General features: G+C 38.5%; 3 protein-coding genes across 3 annotated transcripts in view; 1 reads left to right on the top strand and 2 right to left on the bottom strand.

The window, feature by feature from the left end:
- Positions 1-1,607, bottom strand: part of LOC135205861 (ubiquitin carboxyl-terminal hydrolase 32-like) — a 42,253-nt gene extending 40,646 nt beyond the window's left edge. Inside the window, exons 1-2 of the mRNA XM_064237112.1 lie at positions 1,564-1,607; positions 1,287-1,427 (exon numbers count right to left, since the gene is read on the bottom strand). Coding sequence (XP_064093182.1) covers positions 1,287-1,427; positions 1,564-1,607 — 185 coding nt within the window. The remainder of the gene's footprint in view (positions 1-1,286; positions 1,428-1,563) is intronic.
- Positions 1-22,056, top strand: part of LOC135205492 (ubiquitin carboxyl-terminal hydrolase 32-like) — a gene marked incomplete in the record, with an annotated part of 352,787 nt that overhangs the window by 96,484 nt on the left and 234,247 nt on the right.
- LOC135205860 (ubiquitin carboxyl-terminal hydrolase 32-like) overlaps positions 1,618-22,056 on the bottom strand; it is a 38,943-nt gene continuing 18,504 nt past the window's right edge. Inside the window, exons 3-6 of the mRNA XM_064237111.1 lie at positions 15,984-16,165; positions 10,891-11,059; positions 10,213-10,376; positions 1,618-1,732 (exon numbers count right to left, since the gene is read on the bottom strand). Coding sequence (XP_064093181.1) covers positions 1,688-1,732; positions 10,213-10,376; positions 10,891-11,059; positions 15,984-16,165 — 560 coding nt within the window. The 3' untranslated portion in view covers positions 1,618-1,687. The remainder of the gene's footprint in view (positions 1,733-10,212; positions 10,377-10,890; positions 11,060-15,983; positions 16,166-22,056) is intronic.

The raw sequence follows: 22,056 nt of genomic DNA, 5'->3' as shown, positions 1-22,056 counted from the left end.
CAATGGATGACGATGCAGATGGAAAAAATCTGGAAAAAGGGGAAGCCTACAATGCTCCCTGTTCTTGTAGAAATTCTTCCACTGCAAAACAGGCCCGGAACACACTGTGGGCATGGATTGGTTACTTTAACAAAAATTAGCATGACACCTACTGCAAGTAGTATAGGGGTCAGTCAAGTGGAGGCTAGGAAGCATGAGCACAGGAATCCTGGAAGGCCAGGGCACATGCATTGACACGCCTGCAACTTCTTAGAATCGATAGGGGAATCCACAGACTTCCCCCAAAACAAAAAACAAAAAAGTAGGATGGAATCACAGGGTATCCAAAACTAAACCACCTTGGAGGGAGGAGAGCAATAAGCAAACACATGCTTCCATGGTGATTGAAGAATGACTTAAATGTGTCATGGGGTTCATGCTTGGTCAGTTAACCACTCTTCACCTCTTCTACATATTAGATGCCAGATGCCACAGATCCTTGCATATACAATCTGAATGTTTTTTTTAACTGGTTTTCCAGTTGGCACCTGAAGATTATCCTATTGTTTAAGACCGAAGGTTTGTTCCACATATGAACAAACATTTTTTGACACAAGTTGTAGCATCAGGATATACATCCCATACAAAGAAAAAACCAGGTACATGTATACCTACACAAAAGTCACAAAAAAACAAGAACAATGGTTAAGTTTTTAATAAAATACTGCAATATTCAAGATATGCTTAACAGAATATAGAACCAAACACACAATAATATCCAGTCATACAGTTCCAGGCAAATGTATAACCAAGGACAGGAAAAAAAAAAAAAAAAAAAAAAAAAAGAAAAAAAAAAAAACCTGGTTCACAAATGAAGCAAAAACTTCAAAAATAAACACAAAACATAAGCAAAATAATTTTTAAAAATATAAATTTGTAAGTACAAGATTAATTATAGGGCAATATAACTAACTATAAATCAAAGCAATAACAAAACTGAATATTGGTTTAACAGGAAGTTAGACGGGAGATGGGTCTCCATGACAAAGGCGCTTCTAACCTGCCTTTCAATGAATAACTTGCAAATTTATCAATGCACTTTGACACAGCAAAACAACAAAGGTTGGTATTTTGTACAGAAATATGCATTTCACAGTAAGGTGACATTCCACCAAATGGGTAAAAGGTGAACAGAGAATGCTAATACTATAAAGGAGATATAATAAAAACTAAGTACTAATCTTTATGCATTACTAAACATTTTTCACCTGTGAAAAATAAGGGGCTACAAATACAAGTTTACTTACGAATTTCCATCTGAAGCAACTGTTCCTTCAGAATTAGCAGATTTTTTTTTGTAAACTTGTTCTTGTGTGACCCATACTGAGAATTTGCTGGTGAACTGCTGTGTGACGATGGGCTGATTGCACTGTTTTCTACCCCAGAACCTAAGAAAGATGGAACAAATTCAATTTAATTCTGTAATAGAAGATGCAAGTTGCTTATCAGAACTAAGAATGATCAAATAACCACTCAATGTTACTTTTCCATGTCAAGACAAGAGAAGGTCTTCCTAGTACTTACCTGATGACTGACATACTCAAACCACAGGTTCCACCACTGTTCATTAATGATATACCAAAACTGTCCTATGTTAAGAGATTTGCTCTCTGCTCTTCGCAACCATCCAAGAACAATTTCTTTCTCTTCATTTCGACTTGCTAGGTTTCAGGCCAAGGACAATATGGCACACCTACAATAAAAACCAATATCCATTATCAATTTCACCTCTCATTAAATAGACACTTAAATTTTCCTATGAAAGCTGGAAATTAAAAAATAATGAATTTAGTGAAAATGTTAATTTTCATGATAAAATCAAGTTTCATATAAACTTACTATGTATAGTAGTACCTCAAACTTCAAACATAATCCTTTCCAGAAGTGGTATAAAAATAAATTTTATTTACAGTTTTACAAGAATAATCAATGGAATCGATAGTGTGTGTATTCGATTATGTCACAGAGAGAGAGAGAGAGGAGAGAGAGAGAGAGAGAGAGAGCAGAGAGAGAGAGAGAGAGAGAGGAGAGAGAGAGAGTATTAGAGAATTGCGTTGTTTACACTTGGATCTTAAGGGGGCCAGTCGGAACCCTTATATATGAAGGTATAGGGCAAAAGGCAAAGTCAGTTAAAAAAATTCACGGAGCTTTGTTTGGCAATGGAGAAGATACGTATACGAAATGAAATTTTCATCATAATTCCTCTTACTTTCGTAGTTACAGGGTAATTAGTAAACGTACCTCAATAAGCCAAAAACATTGATCTGTACAAGAAAATGCAATATTTCTTCTGTTATCTTAAATTTTGATAATTATCGTCAAAGAAATTGTGTGCAATGGCATCTGTAGAGATTCATGAGGCGGCAGGAGGGAACTTAGTCCAGTTTTACCACCTTCCAGTGCGAGGACGAAAACCTCTGGTAGACAACACATTCGAGTTTCACCTCTGACATTTTCGCTTGCTTTTATGTATCTTTATCTTTGTTTCGGCAAGAATTTCATCATACCAATGGGAGGAAAAACAAAAGACTAGCAAAAACTTCTCGCTAACATACAGACGAATGAAAATTTGCTCTATTATGATTACAGAATATCATCAATATACGTGATATTAGCTTAGTTAGTGAAGAGAGAAAGTTAGGAACGCCCACCGTCTTGCCTGACACACGTCATGCAGTACCCCAGACTACGGTCTTTGAGCAAAGGGATCTTCAACTTATGATAAGTAACTTTGTTTTGGTTTATTAATACCCAAAAAGGAATATGAAAATTCATAATAATCATGATTATTAACTTGTCTTTGTAAAAAGAGAGTACGTTTGAGTTTCACTTCTGAAATTTTCTTGATTTTAAGTCTGTTAACTTTGTTTCGGCAAGAATTTCATCATGCCAAAGCGGAAAGAAAATACAAGGAAAACATCTCGCTAACATACAGAAGAAAAGGAAAAAATTCGCTGTAATAAGCCGAGTTAGTGAGGGAGAGAGAGTTGCATAGGAAGGAGTGCCCCGTCTTGCCTGACGGCATGCCCCAGGCTACGATATAGGAGCAAAGGGATCATCATTTATGATTAAATTATGATGAATAACATAGTTTTGGTTTATTGAATACACAAAAAGAAATATACATTCATAATAATCATTATTTATTACATTGTCTTCATGAAAAATATACAAAGGAAAACTTTGAACGCCCTTATCTCAAAATTATACTTACTGACCTTCAAATTCTATCTTCTCACTTAGTTTTAAAGTATAGCACTGAAATTTGGTATATAACTCAGAAAGACATTAGTATAGAACAATTAAATAAAGCCCTTTTCTCAATTTTTGTTTACACCTTATCTTTGTAAAAAAATTTCCTGATTTTATAGGGGTTATTTTTTTACCATAACGAAAAATTCATATCTAGCAAAAAAATTACGTACTTAGAAAAAAACTCCTTTCATTTGATTGAAGGTCTACATCAAGTCTATATATGGTAGTAATCCCAGGTCTTAATATTAAATATCAAGGGAGGAGATAGAATTGATAAATGGTATTTCGGGATAAACCACCCTGGCGTCACAAAACCAAAGAAAGTCAGAGGCAAAAATCATATGCGGTTTGGAGATGTCCCAAGTCACCTTATCAAGTGGTATGAATATCAAAGTCCTGTCCTTAAAAAATAGCATTAGCCGGCCTGCCCCACCCTTAAGTGCATGAAAAATCACAATTTTTGAAAGTAAATGTATTTGTCCTAACTATACAAACCTGAGGTCTTTACGTAAGGATATACTGTTCAGTTGCCAGCTGGACTGGTCCTAAGATTTACTTACAAGGTAGTTCGGCAGTAACTGCTTGTCCGATAGTTGGGAGTCCCGCCCGACTGGAGGTAAACATACCACTTTGCTTTAGGCCAGGAACAGAGTGAGGGGTGGCATGAGGTGGGACTATATGTAAAGGACCTCAGGTTTGTATAGTTAGAAAAATACAATTTACTTTAAAAACTTGTGATTTGTTCCAACACGTTATACAAATCATTGGTCCTTTACATAAGGAAGACTCACTATTGTGGGAGGAATCCGAGTCTTGTGAACAGACTGGTGGTGTTCGCCTAACCTGGGTTCCCTTCCTGGTCGTAAGAGCAAGGGGGGGTAACCTAGCCTCTGTCCAATGATCGGAGTGTGAACTGCAGGATCAATGGTCAGACCTCTGGATCAGTTCATAAGAGGGAGGCAAGCGTACCTCTTATGAAATAGCAAGCAAGAACTATTGTCCTAAGTAAGAAGCCAAATATAAAGCATTGAGTTTCTTTCTTACTGCTGTCCGCTTCCCCCTTGCTAGGGAGGGACGGATAAAACACTTCTATCCCTAATGAAGGGGATAGAAATGGAGCTTACCTGCATCGTCGTCCTGTCCAGCGTTTGTGACGACCGCTACCCTCTGCCCATCAGGGAGAAGGAAGAAAAGAGGAGGAAGAGGAGCCAGTCACACAGTCATTCACTCTCCACTCATGTGGTATCACAATGACGAGATGCTACCTTGTCTTGTAAAGGAGCTGGGTAAGCTACACAACTTGTTGAGCAGCCACCATGGATCCCAAGGAATGAGTGGGGACGGCCCCCACTTTATCGTCTCAGACATGCCTCTGCCCCTGACCCTATTTCCCCTACCTCTTGCCGCACTACTCTGAAAAGGCCGTTGTTGAGCAAGCTTCTTCCTTGAAGAGACTAACTGTGTAGGTTTAGCACAGGAGCTGCTCTCACAATCTTCCACAATGTAGGTTGTTGGATCTGTCTCCTAATATTAGGGCTAGTCAAAGTTGACTTACTTACTACTGCCTGCTGAACTAGCCTATCTTTTATCTGTCCTCTGTCTGTCAATGGCTGCCTCCAATGTATCCTTCGGCAACAGCCAATTTTGATTCTAAAATATCACTATTCCATAGTGACAATAAGGAATCCACATCTACTGAACGGGCCAGCCTTGGCAAGGGCCATATCACTTCTCATCAAAAAAATATTTGCCCATATATTTGCACTCAGATTTGTTATGTATAAGATGGCTTTAGAACTAGATTAAAGCAATCTGATAAAAAAGCCATCTCATCCACCAAACTCCCTGTCAAAGCAGACAAAGTGATTTTGGTCAAAACTGTAGACCACAACTCCAACCAAGATGCTGTCTGAAAGATTGAAGATGCCATCATCTCTAAAGCAGCAGTTTCTTGACAAGTTCCAAAGTTGGGCCAGGTCTTAATCACACGACATCTGGAACAATCTGCCTATGATGAATTTAAGAAAGAGAGCTGAACAAAACTAGAAAGATCTGTTTGACCTTAATGAGAGTTTTCCGTCCCGCAGTCAACAAATTCACAATGTCATAAAACCAAATTCGCATGACTGGAAGACATGGTAACTCAAAGAAAGTCTTAACATCCTTTTTAGGTCCTAGCAGTGCTTCGATAACTGTAGGAGTGATCGTGGAAGGAGTTTCAGTCCTCTTAAAGGTTACTGAAGTAACGAATCAGATCTATAACCCCTTCATAAGAGGAAAGGAAATCCTGGTTATCCAATTCCTCCACCTCATGTGGGTGACTAGCCAAAGTGGAGGGAACAGGAAGATCTCAAAAGACTTAATTGCTCTAGAAAATGAGAACCTCTCTCGCTCAATGGATGTGAATCTCCCCATGGCCTGGTCGAGTCATGTCCAAGGTCTTGGCAAGACGAACATGGCCATGGTCCCTGCTCCCTCGATCTTGAATGCAAACGACGGCCATGGTCCCTGCTCCCCAATCCTGACTGTGAACGTTGGCTTTCTCCTTACATCCGACTGTTCCCGAGATGAATCACAACCATGCCTTCCCAGCTCATTCAGTCGTGACTCACTGAAGAGGAACCATAAACACTACTGGGTGAATGCGACCTGGATCGACAGTCCGACGGAGGACTACTAATACTATCCCCTGTAGGCCTAGAACATCATGGATGTTTGCCACTACATGTACGTTCACCACTGCATGGTTGTTCTCAGAAGAACTGTAACCCGGGATCTCCTGATTGGAGCACTGCATCCTCCCTCTGAACTTACTTAGTCATCAAAGAGGTGAAACTGTTAATACTTCACATTTCCTGTTACAAGAGGCCTTAGCGTATCCAAGGTCATCGTACAAATGCTCTCCACAAACATCCGTACGGAATTTGAAGTCTCCCAACATTGTCCACAGCAGTACATATTGTCACAGTCCAGAGCTAAGAAGGTAGAGGTCCAACATGTACTATGTCCTTAGTCTTTTGAGAAAGAACGAACGTGGGCAAACCATGTCCATGAATAGCTGACTCCTTTGGAGTCACTGCTGATTCGGAACACGTCTCTTGACTGTGATATAACATCCCACCGGCTCAAAGAAGAAGAAATAGTCCTATTTCTTTTGTTGGCACTAGGATCAGACAAGAAGTCCCTGATTCTCCAACACTTAACTGGAGGCTATACAGGGGAAACGGACAACTGCAATATTGACGATGACACAGAAGACACGTCTCTTCTTCTTATGAGCATGAACACATTTCTCTTCAATTAATGATCCAGTCCTTTCCATCACCGCCTTGACTAGGAAATCCGTAGATGGGGTATGTAACGACATCCTTGTAACGGTAGGCTGTGATGTCACGGAGGGATCTGCTGAACATCAAAACAGCAAACGAACCACATGAAGAGTATGCTGGTACAACTGTGGGCAAAACAAGGGGCAACCCAAATGGAGACTCGGCAGAGAAGAACAGGCAGAGTAGATAGTACAGGGTAGCAGGAAGCCAAGCAATGGGACAATAGGCCATCCAAGGTGGGTACTCCTGAGAGGCTAGCGATGCCCAAACACTTGCCATCTTCTGCGCATCAAAGACATAGATGGTGATGCCCTTCCTTCCCCGAAGGAAAAGACGAGGACAAAATTAGACAAAAAATCTCCGAACCCCTCCTGGATACTTCCCTCGACGAATTATTGGAAGAATAGAAAGGGTAAGGGAAAAATCTAGTACAGACACCAAAGCAACTGGAATAGGCCTCTGAAAGAAGGAGTAGTCTCAACAAGAAGCTAAACAAAAGATGAAGATGAAGGGCCAACCAACATCGATAGCATCTTCAACTTCCTCTTGGGCAGACCTTACTCAGAGAACCTCTTCCACTGATCCACCGATTAAGAACAACATTCTGAACAAGGATCAGGGCTATTACATACATTTACTCTGCACCTACTCATGTTGAATGAGGATCTGCATTCATGAAGGCTAGGAAGTGTGAACAAGGGAAACCACCTACACCAGGGCATAGCCTGCAAGGCTTCTTGGATTTAGTAGTAGAATTGCTAGCAGAAGTGTTATGGGAATCCATGATAACTCCACTCTTCGTCACAAACACACAAAATCCTCACACAAAACAGAGAGAAACAGGAAAACAAAAGAACCAGCTGTTAGGAGGAGAAAGAGAACAGGGCGATAAGAAGAAAACTGGGATGGACATCACGAGGCCCAACTTGGGGTCGGTCATTGTTCCACGTAGCTTATGATAGAGGACAGATGCTACCAGTTCCTTGCATATACAATGCTACTGAATTTTTTACCAATTTTCCAGGTGGCATGAAGATTTATCCTAAGGTTAAGACACCAGGTCTGTTCCATAATCTTAATAAAATTTTACAAACCTGTGAAATATGACAAATTTTTAAAGTAATTTGTATTTTTCCTAACATGCAAACCTAGAAAACTGGTCGTTAATGGGGCCGCCGGCCGGCTAATGCCATTCTTTAAGGACAGGACTTTGATATTCATACCACTTATAATAAGGTGACTTGGGACATCTCCAACCGCATATGATTTTCGCCTCTGACCTCGGTTTTGTGATGCCAGGGCAATTTATCCCGAAAATAACATTTTTTCAATTTCCTATCTAAATTCTCCATCCCTGACTAATCTCCCTCGCCTTGGATATTTAATATTAAGACCTGGGATTTACTACCAATATCTAGGGACCATGATGTTAAGACCTCCAATCAAATGAGGAGTTTTTTTTCTAAGTCATTTTTTTGATAGATATGAATGGTTTTTCATTATGGTAAAAAAAATAAACCCTATAAATATAGGAAAACAAAATTTATAAAAAAAAGACAAAACAAAAAATTGGAAAAAAGGGAGGGGGGGGTTCATTTGATTGTTCTATAATGTCTTTCTGAGTTATATAACCACATTCCAATGTTATAGCTTTAAAACTAAGTGAGAAGATAGATTTTGAAGGTCAATAACTATAGTTTTGAGATACGGGCGTTCAAAGTTTTTCTTCGTATTTTTATAAGGACAATGTTAATAAATAATGATTATTATGAATGTATATTTCTTTTTTGTGTATTAATAAACCAAAACTTTTATTTATCATAATTTAATCATAAATGATGATCCCTTTGCTCATATATCGTAGCTTGGGGCACTGCGTCAGGCAAGACGGGGCACTCCTTCCTACGCAACTAACACTCTCTCTCTCTCTCTCTCTCTCTCTCTCTCTCTCTCTCTCTCTCTCTCTCTCTCTCTCTCTCTCTCTCTCTCTCTCTCTCATATACAATGAATTTTCTTCTTCTGTATGTTAGCTAGATGTTTTCCTTGTATTTTCCGCTTTGGCATGATGAAATTCTTGCCGAAACAAAAATAAACAAACGTAAATGCAAGAGAATGTCAAGAGGTGAAATTTGAAGTTGTACTCTCTTTTTACAAAGACAATGTTAATAAATCATGATTATTATGAATTTCATATTCCTTTTTGGGTATAAATAAACCAAAACTATGTTATTTATCATAAATTAGGATCCCTTTGCTCAAAGATCGTAGCCTTGGGGACAGTGTGACGTGTGCTTCAGGCAAGACGGGCGCGTTTACTTACTACGCAACCCTCCCTCTCTCTCTTCACTAACTACGCTAATATCGCATATATTATGATATTCTGTAATCATATTAGAGCAAATTTTCTTCATCTTTACGTTAGCGAGATGTTTTCCTTGTCTTTTCCTCATTGGCATGATGAAATTCTTGCCGAAACATAGATAACCATATGTAAAAAGCAAGCGAATGTTAGAGGTGAAACTCGAACGAACGTGTAGTCTACTTGAAGTCTGTGCTCCTACTGATCATGGTTGAACTTGATACTCACCTCTGCAACCCACGAATCTCTACAGATGCCATTTCTCACAATTTCTTTGACAATGATTATAAAAATTTATGATAACAGAAGAAATATTGCATTTTCTTGTACGGATGAATGTCTTAGGTTTATTGAGTTATGTTTACTAATTACCCTGTAACTACGAAAGTAAGAGGAATTTTGACAAAATATTTTGTATACATATTCTCAATTGCCATATGAAGTTCCATGAATTTTTTCATGACTTTGCATTTTTTGCCCTATACCACCATATAGGGGTTCCGGCCAGCCCCCTTAAACTTTTGCTAGGTGGTTATAGTAATAGCTACCGATGGTATGGCAGAAGCACTGCCCACCAAGTCTATATGCATTCAGTTCTACACAGTTTACCTTTTGGGTCAGATAAGAGAATGAGAGTGGTACGAGGTGAGCCATTTATGTAAAGACCTCAGGTTTGTATGTTAAGAAAAAGACAAATTACTTTCAACATTTGTCATTTGTTCCTACACAAATACAAACCCTCAAAAATGTTCTTATCTCCAGCTGTTCATTTTCATCATGGAAAAAACCTTTAATCTTATGAAATTAAATGAATGCATTGTATAAAAAAAAAAGCACCTAACTGGCAAGCTTCCCTTAATATATGACTTGCTTATATATCAAATGTCTGTTGTAATATCTTGAATACAAAGATCACACAAACATGCTTCAAACATTAAAATCAGGACATTTTAAATTTTCGATCCTTATAAATATTAAGAATTTTGATTACTGGGAACTCGCACACTTGGGGCATATACTTTCCAGTCAACTTTGCAGCATTATTTTCTTGTTCTATGCCTAAAAAGTGCCTTTCTTCAATTCTATATTCCTTATTATTTTGAGGAAAATAAAAATATGTTATTACTTTTTCATGGTGAAACCTCAATCCTGGTAGTATATCAAAACATTTTTAAAATATTTGCGGTAAGACTGAGATAGAATAACATTATCAAAAGTTGAGACACAAACCTGAAATATAATTTCCAGCAATGCTGAAGACAAAGGGTTATGGAGGGTCCACATGAGATACTCCTCTTGGGTGACAAAGCCAGACTTGTGAGGGTCGTGATTCTCGAGAAACTCTCCAACAAGTTTTTCAACATCGTCTGAGGATACGCCAACGCACACATCATCTGCTTGGAACGAGATTTAGGTCGACCTCATAACACTTATGCTATTTACCCCCCTCCCCCCTGCACCCTTTTAAAATATCAAGTCTAGATTTTTCAGCAATCCTAAAATTGATCAAATGAAGATATGGCATACACAAGACTTTTTCTTTTTGTTCATATAACAAGAGTTACACAATGGTGGGTAAATGGCAGAATATATGTAACCTATATATATCCTAAAGAATTTTGGGATTCAAAGGGCTTAAATTGTCATGCTCTTATGACTGTCAAGATTAAGGACTAGTCACTTGGTATGCCAAACAAAGCAAGCACACTGGTAAAAAAAAAAAAGCATTAATTTAAGGTGGAAAAAAGATATTGGAAAAATAACCATTGTAGACTGAACAAAATTAAACCAAAAAGAAAAAAATAAACTAATATCAATTAATATTTTAACTGTAGAATTATGAAAACTGAAATCTGAAACAGATTTGTGCCAAGCAAAGCAATGAAGTCTTGTTTAGTTCATACCAACCTGTATGTTCTTGTTCTTCATAATGTAAAAGTAACAGTGCTTGAATCATTGCTGTCAGTTCTTCCTTTGATAACTTTCCATCCCTATCACGGTCAAATATCTTAAAGCAGAACTTCTGCCTTTCTGTCAGTGGCCCACGGCATGCAGCAGATATCCCACAAGCCATTTCCTGAGAGTGAAAAAAATGATAGAATAACTTTTACACAATCAAACCTCCAAAAGTTACCATTAGAAACTGTCTTGTCTATTAAACACTGTATGTAACTGATGTCATGTCTGTTGAACAAACTCATGTTTTGTCTGTTGAAGAGTCTGTTGAACAAACTGGCTTGTGGCAAAATACACCAAAATATATTAAACAGTAAAAGAAAAAATAAATCTAATTTCTTCGTTTCAAAAACACCTACAAAGCAAAATCATCAAATGAAAACCTACAATGTCTACAATTAATTTATAAAACAAGACAGGATATTCCATAGAGTAAGGAGCAACAAAACTTGAAAAATGAACTACGCACACTATTTTCATCAGGTCAATGATCTTGAAACATGTACATCTAGTTATTGCTTAACCAGCTCTTATGATAAATTTTATGATAAAAATACAATCATAAAATGGGTTATATCCAACCATAAGAAATGCCACTGGAGCATGAAATAGCATACAGAAATGGAGTCTATTTACCAATAAAATTTTGGTAGATATTGGTCTTTCCTGATGAATGTATCAAATCTCCAACATTAAATTACATATATCTTTACTACTGAGATTCCTTTCAAATTTAAATATATAGTGTATTTTTGTACAATAAGCACATCATGCTGAAGATAATACTTAGGACAAAGGAGACCTTGCTACTAATATACTACTACCAGTAATGCTACCATTATTATAATAAGTTTAACAGGCGGCCCACGATTAGCGGCGCAATCACTTAGCGTCAAATCGGTTTTACGGAGGTCATCAAAAATATTCATTAAAAAAAAAAAAGTATTTTAAGGTATTTTTACGGCACAATTTTTGGTTAACAGCAACGCAAGCGCCGTTATGCCTAAAGAGTACATACACTTGTAGAAATACCGTTCAGACCATAGTAAAGGTTATGCAAATGATATAAAAAATTTTTATTGAGAGTTATTACATAGGTATTAGAGTAAACTATATGCCCATGATGCTGCTCTATGCCACCGCCTAATGCTCTTCCAAAATAAAAAAGTGCAAATTTAGCAATCAATGTGTCGATTTATAAAGTCATGCTTTTATGTTTAAAATGTGAATGACAATATTAGGTAAAGGATATTTTTATTTCTGTACATAAATATGATACAAAGGTAGTTTTTGAAACTGCCCTCCACATTATCAAAGAGGATGTTTTTTCATGTTCATTCTTGTCTGCCGCTGCCCGCCACTCTTCCGAAAATATCAAGTTAAAATAGCGCAAATTTAGCGACTGATGTGTCAATTTTATAAATGTTCATGCTTTTATGTTTAAAATGTGTATGAAAATATAGTAAGTATAGGGTATTCTTATTTTTGTACATAAATATGATACAATTAAGGCAGCTTTTGTAACTGTCCTCTGCGTTATAAGAGGATGTTTTTTCACATTCTTTTATGTTTAAAATGTGTAAGAAAAATGTACTGCAGGGTATTTTTTTTTATTTTTGTACATAACTATGATACAGTGGCAGTACACATGTCCATTTGAAGTCTTTGTAACAGCCCTTCACATAATGAAGAGAATAGGTTGTTCAGTTGCACCCGAATAATAAAATTTTTATTTATATCATTGAATCACGTTTTTATAACAAATTAAATCTATAATTGTTGCATAAATTTATTTTAAGACAAAACTTGCGTATACATTCATTTTTGCAACACTGCAATTTGTTTGTTTTTTCCATGGGATGGAAGTACAAAATAAACTGCAACTCGGTTGATTTTTTGCTTTGTTACACGAGCAAAAAATTGAGGTATGACCATATGAGCTTGAGATGCCACTGCTACATAGATGGCATAGTAATGAAAATTAAGATAAGAAAAGAAGAAAAAGTAAATATGCATCTTTTCCATATATCTTTTAAAAAGTTATGCATTACTTCACTGTATCCAATAATATTGAATGTATTCTCGTATTATTGTATTATAAAATATACTACAGTGGTACCTCGAGATACGAAAGGCTCAACTTACAAAAAACCTCGAGATACGAAAGGCCTCAACTTACAAAAAACTCGAGATACGAAACCAATGCGAAAAAATTAACGGCTCTACACACGAAAAGTTTTCAAGATACGAAAGGTTTCTGAAAGTTCGAGATTCGCCTGATAACAATTTTGAGACTCACGCAGCGCACCGCCATCTTAGTTCTAGTAGACTCGCCACCATCCTCCTGCTCTCCCATTGGTTCCTGATGCTAGCCACCGCCATGAGATCCTTCTCTCCTATTGGACAGCATCCCTCCCATCATGGATCTTATCCTAACTCAGCCACTTCGTACCAGAATCTTTATCATACGCACGCGGCATTCGTTCGGTCCAACGATTTCGTTTAGTAACGTAAATTCGTTAGTGATTTCGTTGTGCTACTTTATCATGTTGTGTGAGAACCTAATTAGTATACGTACTACATAACTTAATTACGTACAGTATAGTCACGGGTCCCAAGAAAGTTGCTGAAGTTCACAGAAAGAAGAGAATGCTTTCTATGAGAAAAAATGGAGATGATAATAAAGTATGAAGCTGGCTTGCTGTTGAGTGTGATTGCTAAGGAATCCGTCGACGATAGGCACCATCCTTAAGCAGAAGGAAGCCATCAAAGCAGCTACACCTTCCAAGGGCGTGACTATTTTGTCCAACAAGAGGAGCCATGTGCATAATGAAATGGAAAGGCTGCTTCTTGTATGGATTGAGGACAAAGAAATCGATGGCGATACGATAACTGAGACGGCAATCTGCCAGAAGGCCAGCGCTATTTTCGGCGATATGATTGCCCAAGCCGAAGACGACGGCGGAGAGGGACATCAATGGCACTCCGAGTTCAAGGCTTCTCATGGGTGGTTCAAAAAATTCCATAAACGACTGGCATCCATTCGGTGGTGAAGAAATTGAAATTACGTAAAGTATAAAAAAGTAAAAAGAAATGTAAAAATAAAAAAAAATAAAAGACAAAATAAATTTTATTTAAGTTTTTGTAAAGTTAAGTTGTTACAGTTTTGTTAATGTGTTTTGTAAAGTTTAGTTTAAGTTTTTTCGTGTTTATTTTTTTATGTTTTGTTTTCGTTAAAGTAAGGTACAATCTGCCGTTTGTCTCCTACTCTGCCGCCACTTTCGGAGATAGCCTCACTCGAAAGGTAAGCTTCCACATTTTACGTACAGTATTTCTTGTATACCATGAACACTAATACACTTTATTTACAGGTTATTTTGCATTTTGTTATTAATTTAGGTATTGAATGGTCCAAATTGTTGTAGTATTTCATTGTTTATAGGTCAATTTAGCTTTATTATGAAATTTACTGGGTGTTTTTTGGAGGCTTGGAACGGATTAGCCATTTTACATGTAAAATGTGGGTCAAGATACGAAACCATCATGATACGAAGGGCGCCTCGGAACAGATTAATTTTTGTGTCTCGAGGTACTACTGTACTAATATAGCGGTCAATGTTTTGGTTTGGAAATCAGCTGATGGCAAATACGAGTTTGTTTCGCCACATTCAACTCAATTCTGAGCAAATTTTCTTGCTTTTAGTTAGCATAAACAAATATCTAGATCTAATTGTGAACTAAATTTTTTTTCTTTGTTAACAGATTACATTGGCGGCATGTTTATAGAGTAAAAAATTATGTGATTCAATTCACAATTTTCCTTTATGTCATCGTAATGCAAACTTACATTATCTTTTATCGGTGTGAAACCAACAGTAAAATGTGTTCTTTCAAGCACAGTAGTTTAGATTAAAATGATTTTATATCAATTTTATCTACAGTTATGTTTGATGGCATACATTTACTGGAGTTTTATCCTTGTTGCCGATGCACGATAATGGTCATTAGCAGCTTGAACAGTTTCCTCAGCTTTAGCTACAACTAGGTTTAAATTTAACAGTATTTTCCCTCCCATTGATCTTTGATCTATAGCAAATAACATTATTGCATTAAGATCTCAGTCCTATTGTACATAACCTCATTTATAACAACTATGGTAATTGTTTACTATAGTACGATGGCTGAAATACAAGCCAAACAGATGTTGTTGTTATCCAATTCGGTTGTACTTAAAAAAAAAGTTGTTTCTCGTTCGGTTGTTCATGGCTGTACATGTTTACACAACAAATATAACGTTAAAACCGTACTTTCATCAATCTCTTTTGCGGTTTTTAAACTTCCTTAACTAGAAGATGGGATAAAGTTAGGCTACTGTAATTTGGTCTCTCTCGTAAAATCGGACTATCATAAGAGGAATTATCATAACTTGAACAATATAGCTACCTGTACACTGTATAAAATATTATATCGTTACATACTCTTTCAACTGTTTTTATACAATATTTGTTATTTAGAAATGTATTTTCCTTTTTAATAACATGAAACATAAAAATATGGGGTGGCATTTTGAGGGTTGGAATGGATTAAGGGCATTCTAAGGATTTTCAATGGGGGAAATTGATTTGATGTGCGAGGAAATTGAGCTACAAGCTCAGCCATGGAACGAATCAAACTTGTAGGTCAAGGTACCACTGTACAAGGATTATACTTCACCAGACACCAAAGGATTGAAGGTAGGCTTTTTTTCACTTTACAGTATTTATAATACTATAATGTACTGTACAGTACTACTGTAACAGTAAATTCTATACTATACTGCATAAATATAATTTTACTTATTGCGCCTTTGCGCGATTACAGCACTGTTGACTGGTCTCGGGCGCTGTTAACAGGTCTAGTGCTCTTAAAGAAGGTGTGCGGCGGCTGTAGACTTTAAAATAGCTTAGCACTGAAAATTGAAAATTGCTCAGCGTTGGCGGCCAGGAACGGGACCCCTGCCACTAACCAAGGGCCCCCTGTTATACAAAAAATTTTACAAGAATTACCTTAAAATCAATATGGTTATCCCTATTTTCATCGAAGGCATTAAAAACTCCTTTGGCCAACATTGGAGGCAGAGGCGGGGAAATGAGAGGAACAAGAGTTTCAGGATCCAACTTCCCTGTTGGTGACGAACCTTTCAAGTTCCAGTATCGCTTCTCTAATTCTAAGATGTCCTTCTCCTCCACTGGAATAAAAAAAAAATAAGATCTTCAGGACCTTATAAACATGGCAATAAATCTTTATAGCAAGTTTCACATTTTGTACACTTAAGCATATATTTTATAACTCCTTTACTGGTGGTCTAGGTAGACACACAAACATCTAAATCTAAAACAGAGTTTTACTTTAGATGAAATTTGGGTATCTGCCTTCTCTACTGATGATACACGATGAAATTTTTAAAATAAGACACAGTCTAACTTATCTTAAAATATTCTAAAAATTACCTCAATTTAAGAGGACTTTTCTCCTCCAATCTCTTCATATTCATCAAGTGTATAATAAAATATCAATTTTTGGTGTATAAACTTGGCCCTGTGAAATAACTGTTAACAAATAATACAGGCAGAGAAAGACTGCAAACACACAAAGATGTAGCTACTCTACAAGAATTAATAGTGTTACTTTACCTGACATTTACTGAATATTATATATAAAATGGTTTTATAGAATGTATAGAATATAGAATTTAGGCCTATGGCCAAATGCTGGGATTTATGTGGTCACTCAGAGCTGAAAGGGAAACTGATCTATGTAAAATGGTTTGAAAAGTGTAACAAGAGGAAAACCGTCTTTAGTACACTGCATGAGGTGCACTGATGGCATTACCTTCCTACAGTGAAAATGGTTTTATAAAACAAGCCGCTAATACTGAGCTAATTTACATTCTTTCACGGAAGTTTAAAATGCAAAAATTCCAACATAAGCAACGTTCAAGTTTAGTGTCTAGAACACTTATCAAACCAGACATTCCCATGACTTGACTGAATGGCAAATGGTTGGTATTAATACTAATATACTCAAGCAAAGAAAAAATTACTGACAGCACACTAAATATTATACTTTAACCTTCAACATCTCACAAAGGAAAAGGGAAAAAATTGAACTATTCCTCCAAAACCTAAGTATGATCACAATAACTCATAACACTGCACAACAAAAGGATATGGAAATGCATATACAAACTCTTGAAAAACTGATTTCTTATACTGTACAAGAAATTAACAAAAACATGACCCCATCAGTATTGCAGGAAAGCCACCAAGGAAATCTCAATTAAGTTTTCTTAAAATGGGCAAAGAAATGAGAAATATCAAGAGAGAAAACCAATTTTAAGACATAATTGCCATTAATACTAGCACAATTTCAGTTCCTCACAAGACTGTTCAATGTTCACATTAATCACAAAATGTTATTGTCATGATACAATAAAGTTTTATGCATACTTACCTGGCAGATATATACTTAGCTATAGACTCCGTCCTCCCCGATAGAAATTCGAATTTCGCGGCACACTACAGGTAGGTCAGCTGATCTACCGCCCCGCCGCTGGTGGCGGGAATAGGAATCATTCCCGTTTTCTAAGACAGATTTTCTCTTCCACCTGTCTCCCGAGGGGAGGTCGGGTGGGCCATTAACCGTATATATCTGCCAGGTAAGTATGCATAAAACTTTATTGTATCATGACAATAACATTTTTATGCATTCAACTTACCTGTCAGATATATACTTAGCTGATTGGCACCTTTGGCGGAGGGTAAGAGACAGCTAATTTACTGAATAGACAGGAAACAACATATGTTGTAGGTAATAAAAATAAAAAACCTTGATTCCTACCTGTGTTAGCGAAAGACTTCATGGCTACTGCCTAGGAGCCTGTATCGCTTCAAGAGCCTCAGCGAGGTAGTGACCTCATGTCTAAGAGGTCTTGATGGTCTGTTACAGGGGTCCTACCCACTTACGCGACAGAACTTAGGATCTTTGTCAATGGGGGTCCTATCCCACTTACATGACAAAACACCTTGCCTATTGGCATGATCATAGAGCACGACACTAATCCCGATCACCTGATCCTAATAGGGGATAGTACCAAGATTGAAAGGAGTCATCCCCGAACATCCTTTCAAGCAACCCACAACTCAACAACAATATTACAAATAATCATTAAAAACATAAAAACAAAATTAAGGATCAGCATCTGCTCCATTTCCCAGAATAGTATCCGCTGAACATAAGGTCCAAGAGAAAAACATTTTTCGTAGTTACTCTAACATCCTTTAAATAGTGGGATGCAAATACTGAATTGCACCTCCAATAAGTTGCTGCTAAAATGTTTCTCATGGACATATTCTTAGTGAAAGAAAGGGAAGTTGCCACAGCCCGGACTTCGTGAGCTTTTACTCTCAGCAGCTTTAAAGAGTCTCTGGCAATTCCGTGAGCTTCGGTAATCACATTTCGACAAAGACGCCAGTGCGTTCTTTGACATAGGTCTTTTGGGTTTCTTACCGAACACCAAAACTTTGTTGACATCCCTGAAGCTGTGTCTTCTTTTTTAAATAGAACTTTGTTAAGGTCCTGACTGGGCAAAAGGGACCGATCCAACTCTCTACCTACTAGAGAAGAGAGTCCCTTGACTTCAAAACTTCTAGGCCAAGGTTTAGAAGGGTTTTCATTCTTTGCTAGGAATAGATCCTGGAAAGAAATAACAGCCGAGTCTTTTTTAAATCCCACCCGAGAGTCCAAAGCATGTAAATTACTTGATCTCTTAGCAGTTTGCGAGGGCCAACAGGAATATGCATTTACTAGTAAGATCTCTGAATGAGATTTTATCTGGAGGTTCAAAACCTGTCCGAAATCAAGAATTTTAGGACTACGTCAAGGTTTCAACTCGGGGGAATAGAAGATCTCAATTTAGTAGTCTCGAAAGATCTGATGAGATCATGAAGATCCTTATTATTTTCCAAATTCAGTCCTCTGTTCTAAAAACAGCTGAGAGCATGCTCTTATATCCCTTGATAGTGGATACAGCCAATTTCGACTCTTCTCTTAAAAAGAGGAGAAAATCCGCGATTTCGGTCACAGAGGTATTGGAAGAGGACAGCTTCTTCGACCTACACCATCTACGGAAAAACTTCCACTTCGATTGGTAGACCCGCAAGGTAGAGGCTCTGCGGGCTCTAGCAATTGCAGTTGCAACTTTCTTTGAAAAGCCTCTCGCTCTGACCAGTCTTTCAATAGTCGAAAGGCAGTCAGGGAGAGACTTTGGATGTTTTTGTGGAACCTCTCGAAGTGGGGTTGTCTGAGCAGATCTGTCCTGTTTGGTAGAGATCTGGGGAAGTCCACCGTCCATTCCAGTACCTCTGTGAACCAGTTTCGGGAAGGCCAGAAGGGAGCAATTAGAATTAGTCTTGTTCCCTCCGATGCCACAAACTTTCTTAGTACTTCCCCCAGCAATTTGAATGGGGGAAAGGCGTAGGCGTCTATGCCTGACCAATCCATGAGGAAAGCATCAATCGCGTGGCTCATGGGATCTTCTTCTAGAGAGCAGAGTTGTCTATCTTCCTGGAGAGGAACGTGGCAAACAGGTCGATCTGGGGTCTTCCCAGGGGGACCACATTTGTCTGCAGACTTCTGAGTGGAGCATCCACTCTGTCGGGAGTACCTGGTTCTTTCTGCTCAACCTGTCTGCCCTTAGGTTTTTTACCCCTTGAACAAACCTTGTCCGCAGAATTATGCCCCGTTCCTCTGTCCAGGTTAATAGATCTCTCGCTATTTCGTACAGTGAGAAAGAGTGAGTGCCCCCTTGATTCCGGATGTAAGCCAGAGCTGTGGTATTGTCAGAATTGACTTGAACTACCACTCCTCTGATTCTTTCCGCTTCGAAGTATTCCAGGGCTAGATGAATCGCCACGAGTTCCTTCGCATTGATGTGCAGTGTAGCCTGTTTCTTTGGTCCAGGTACCCGCCACTTCCTTTGGACCCAGTGTTGCTCCCCAACCTGTTTCCGAGGCATCGGAAAACAACACTCGGTGAGGGTTCCGAATCAAGAGGGACACCCCTTTGTTCTTTATTAATGGGGTTAACCACCACTTCAGGTCGGACTTTATTCCCTGTTGAATGGAAAACAGTCTGACAGGTCTCCTGTCTTTTGACTCCACATTTGTCTGAGATAAAACTGCAGAGGTCTGAGATTTAATCTCCCTAGGGAAATGAAAAACTGCTCTAACGAGGAAAGGGTGCCCAGCAGACTGAGCCATTCCTTGCCGAGGTCGTTCTTTCCCTAAGAAGTTCGAGATTTTTTCTAAGCCTCGAGCAATTCTTCTTGCGATGGAAACACCGAAAACCCCGAGAATCCATCTGTATCCCCAGATAGACTATGTTCGTCTGGGATCATTGTGATTTCTCGAGGTTCACGAGTAGTCCCAGAGATTTTGTCAACTCCAAAGTCTACTCCAAAGTCTTCTCCAAGTCCTTCAAGCACTGAAGTTCCGATTTTGCTCTTATTAGCCAATTGTCTAGATAAAGGGATATATTTATCCCTTCTAGATGTAGCCATCTCGCAACATTTCTCATTAGTCTCGTGAACACTTGAGGGGCCGTAGACAGGTCGAAGCATAGGGCTCTGAATTGGAATACTTTTCCCTGCACCATGAATCGAAGATATTTCTTCGATGATGGATGCAGGGGGACATGAAAGTAAGCATTCTGTAGATCTAAGGAGACCATCCAATCTCCTGGACCAAAGAGCCGCAAGAACCGATTTCGATGTTTCCATAGAGAACTTTGTGTTCTCTACAAATCGGTTCAATGCGCTCACATCCAGGACCTCGGTCTCACCCGAGGATTTCGGAACCAGAAAAAGACGGTTGTAGAATCCTCGGGAATGTGGATCCCGAACCAATTCGATGGCCTCCTTTGCAAACATCTGTTCTACCAGTTGCAATAATGCTTCTTTCCTGGAGGCAGTCCCTGTATTGGGCTGACAGTTCCCTCGGGATCGTTGTCAAGGGAGGCCTGTCTCGAAAGGGGATCATATATCCCTTCGTTACCACTGAAAGGGACCATCTTTCTGCCTCTCTCAGAGTCCATTCTTCGGAAAATTTCCAAAGTCTGGCTCCTACCGGTGCTTGAAGGACTGGTTGTCTCATTTTGTTTTCTTGATAGGTCTGAATGAAGACCTACCCTCTCTTCTGTATTCCTCTCTTCTTAAAGGAGGGTCTGGAAAGAGGAGCTCCCTCGAAAGGGCTGTGAGGAGTACGATCTCTCTCTTTACAGGAACCGAGGTCCTTGATTTCTTTGCGATTGAGGGCCAAGAGATCTTGCGTGGCCTTTTCTGTCAAAGAATGAGATATGTCCTTCACTAGTTGTGCAGGAAACAATTGGTCCGAAAGAGGAGCATAAAGAAGAGATGACCTCTGAATAGGAGTAACTGCTTTCGTCAGAAAGGAACTAAATAAGACTCTCTTCTTCAGAATTCCAGTTCCAAAAGCGAGGCCACCTCTCCTGATCCATCTTGAACCGCTTTGTCCATGCAGGACAGTACACTATAAAGGACTTCTGGGCTAAGAGATTCATTCTCTTGAGTCTTCTGGCCAACACCCCAAGGGACAGGTCAAAGAAGTTAAAAACTTCTAAGACATTAAACAATCCCTTGAGGAGATGGTCCATCTCAGAAGTCCCCCATGTGATCTTTGCCGATGACAAGGCTTGTCTCCTTGAAGAGTCCACCAGATTCGAAAAATCTGCTTCATCAGTGGTAGGGAGAGCTAGACCCAGTGATTCGCCCGTCGTACCAGATTCCCTTCTTTCCTGAAAATTTGGAAGGAGGGCAGGCAAAGACTGTCTTCCTGGCCTTCTCCTTGGATTTAAACCAATTTCCTACGAATCGGAAAGCCTTATTCATAGAAATGGTTGGCTTCATCTTAATGAAAGATGATGACTTCGAGACCTTAGTACTTGTAAACAAAGACCTAGGAGAAGGAGGGGCAGTAGGGCTTAGAGAGTCCCCAAACTCTTGAAGTAAGAGGGCTGCCAGCGTCTTATAATCTGACAAGCCTGGAGCCGAGTGATCTTCCG

This window comes from Macrobrachium nipponense, chromosome 24 (assembly GCF_015104395.2).
Source record: "Macrobrachium nipponense isolate FS-2020 chromosome 24, ASM1510439v2, whole genome shotgun sequence".
NCBI lineage: Eukaryota > Metazoa > Arthropoda > Malacostraca > Decapoda > Palaemonidae > Macrobrachium > Macrobrachium nipponense.
The sequence above is the reverse complement of the archived record's forward strand: the minus strand, read 5'-3'. Positions and strand labels throughout refer to the sequence as shown.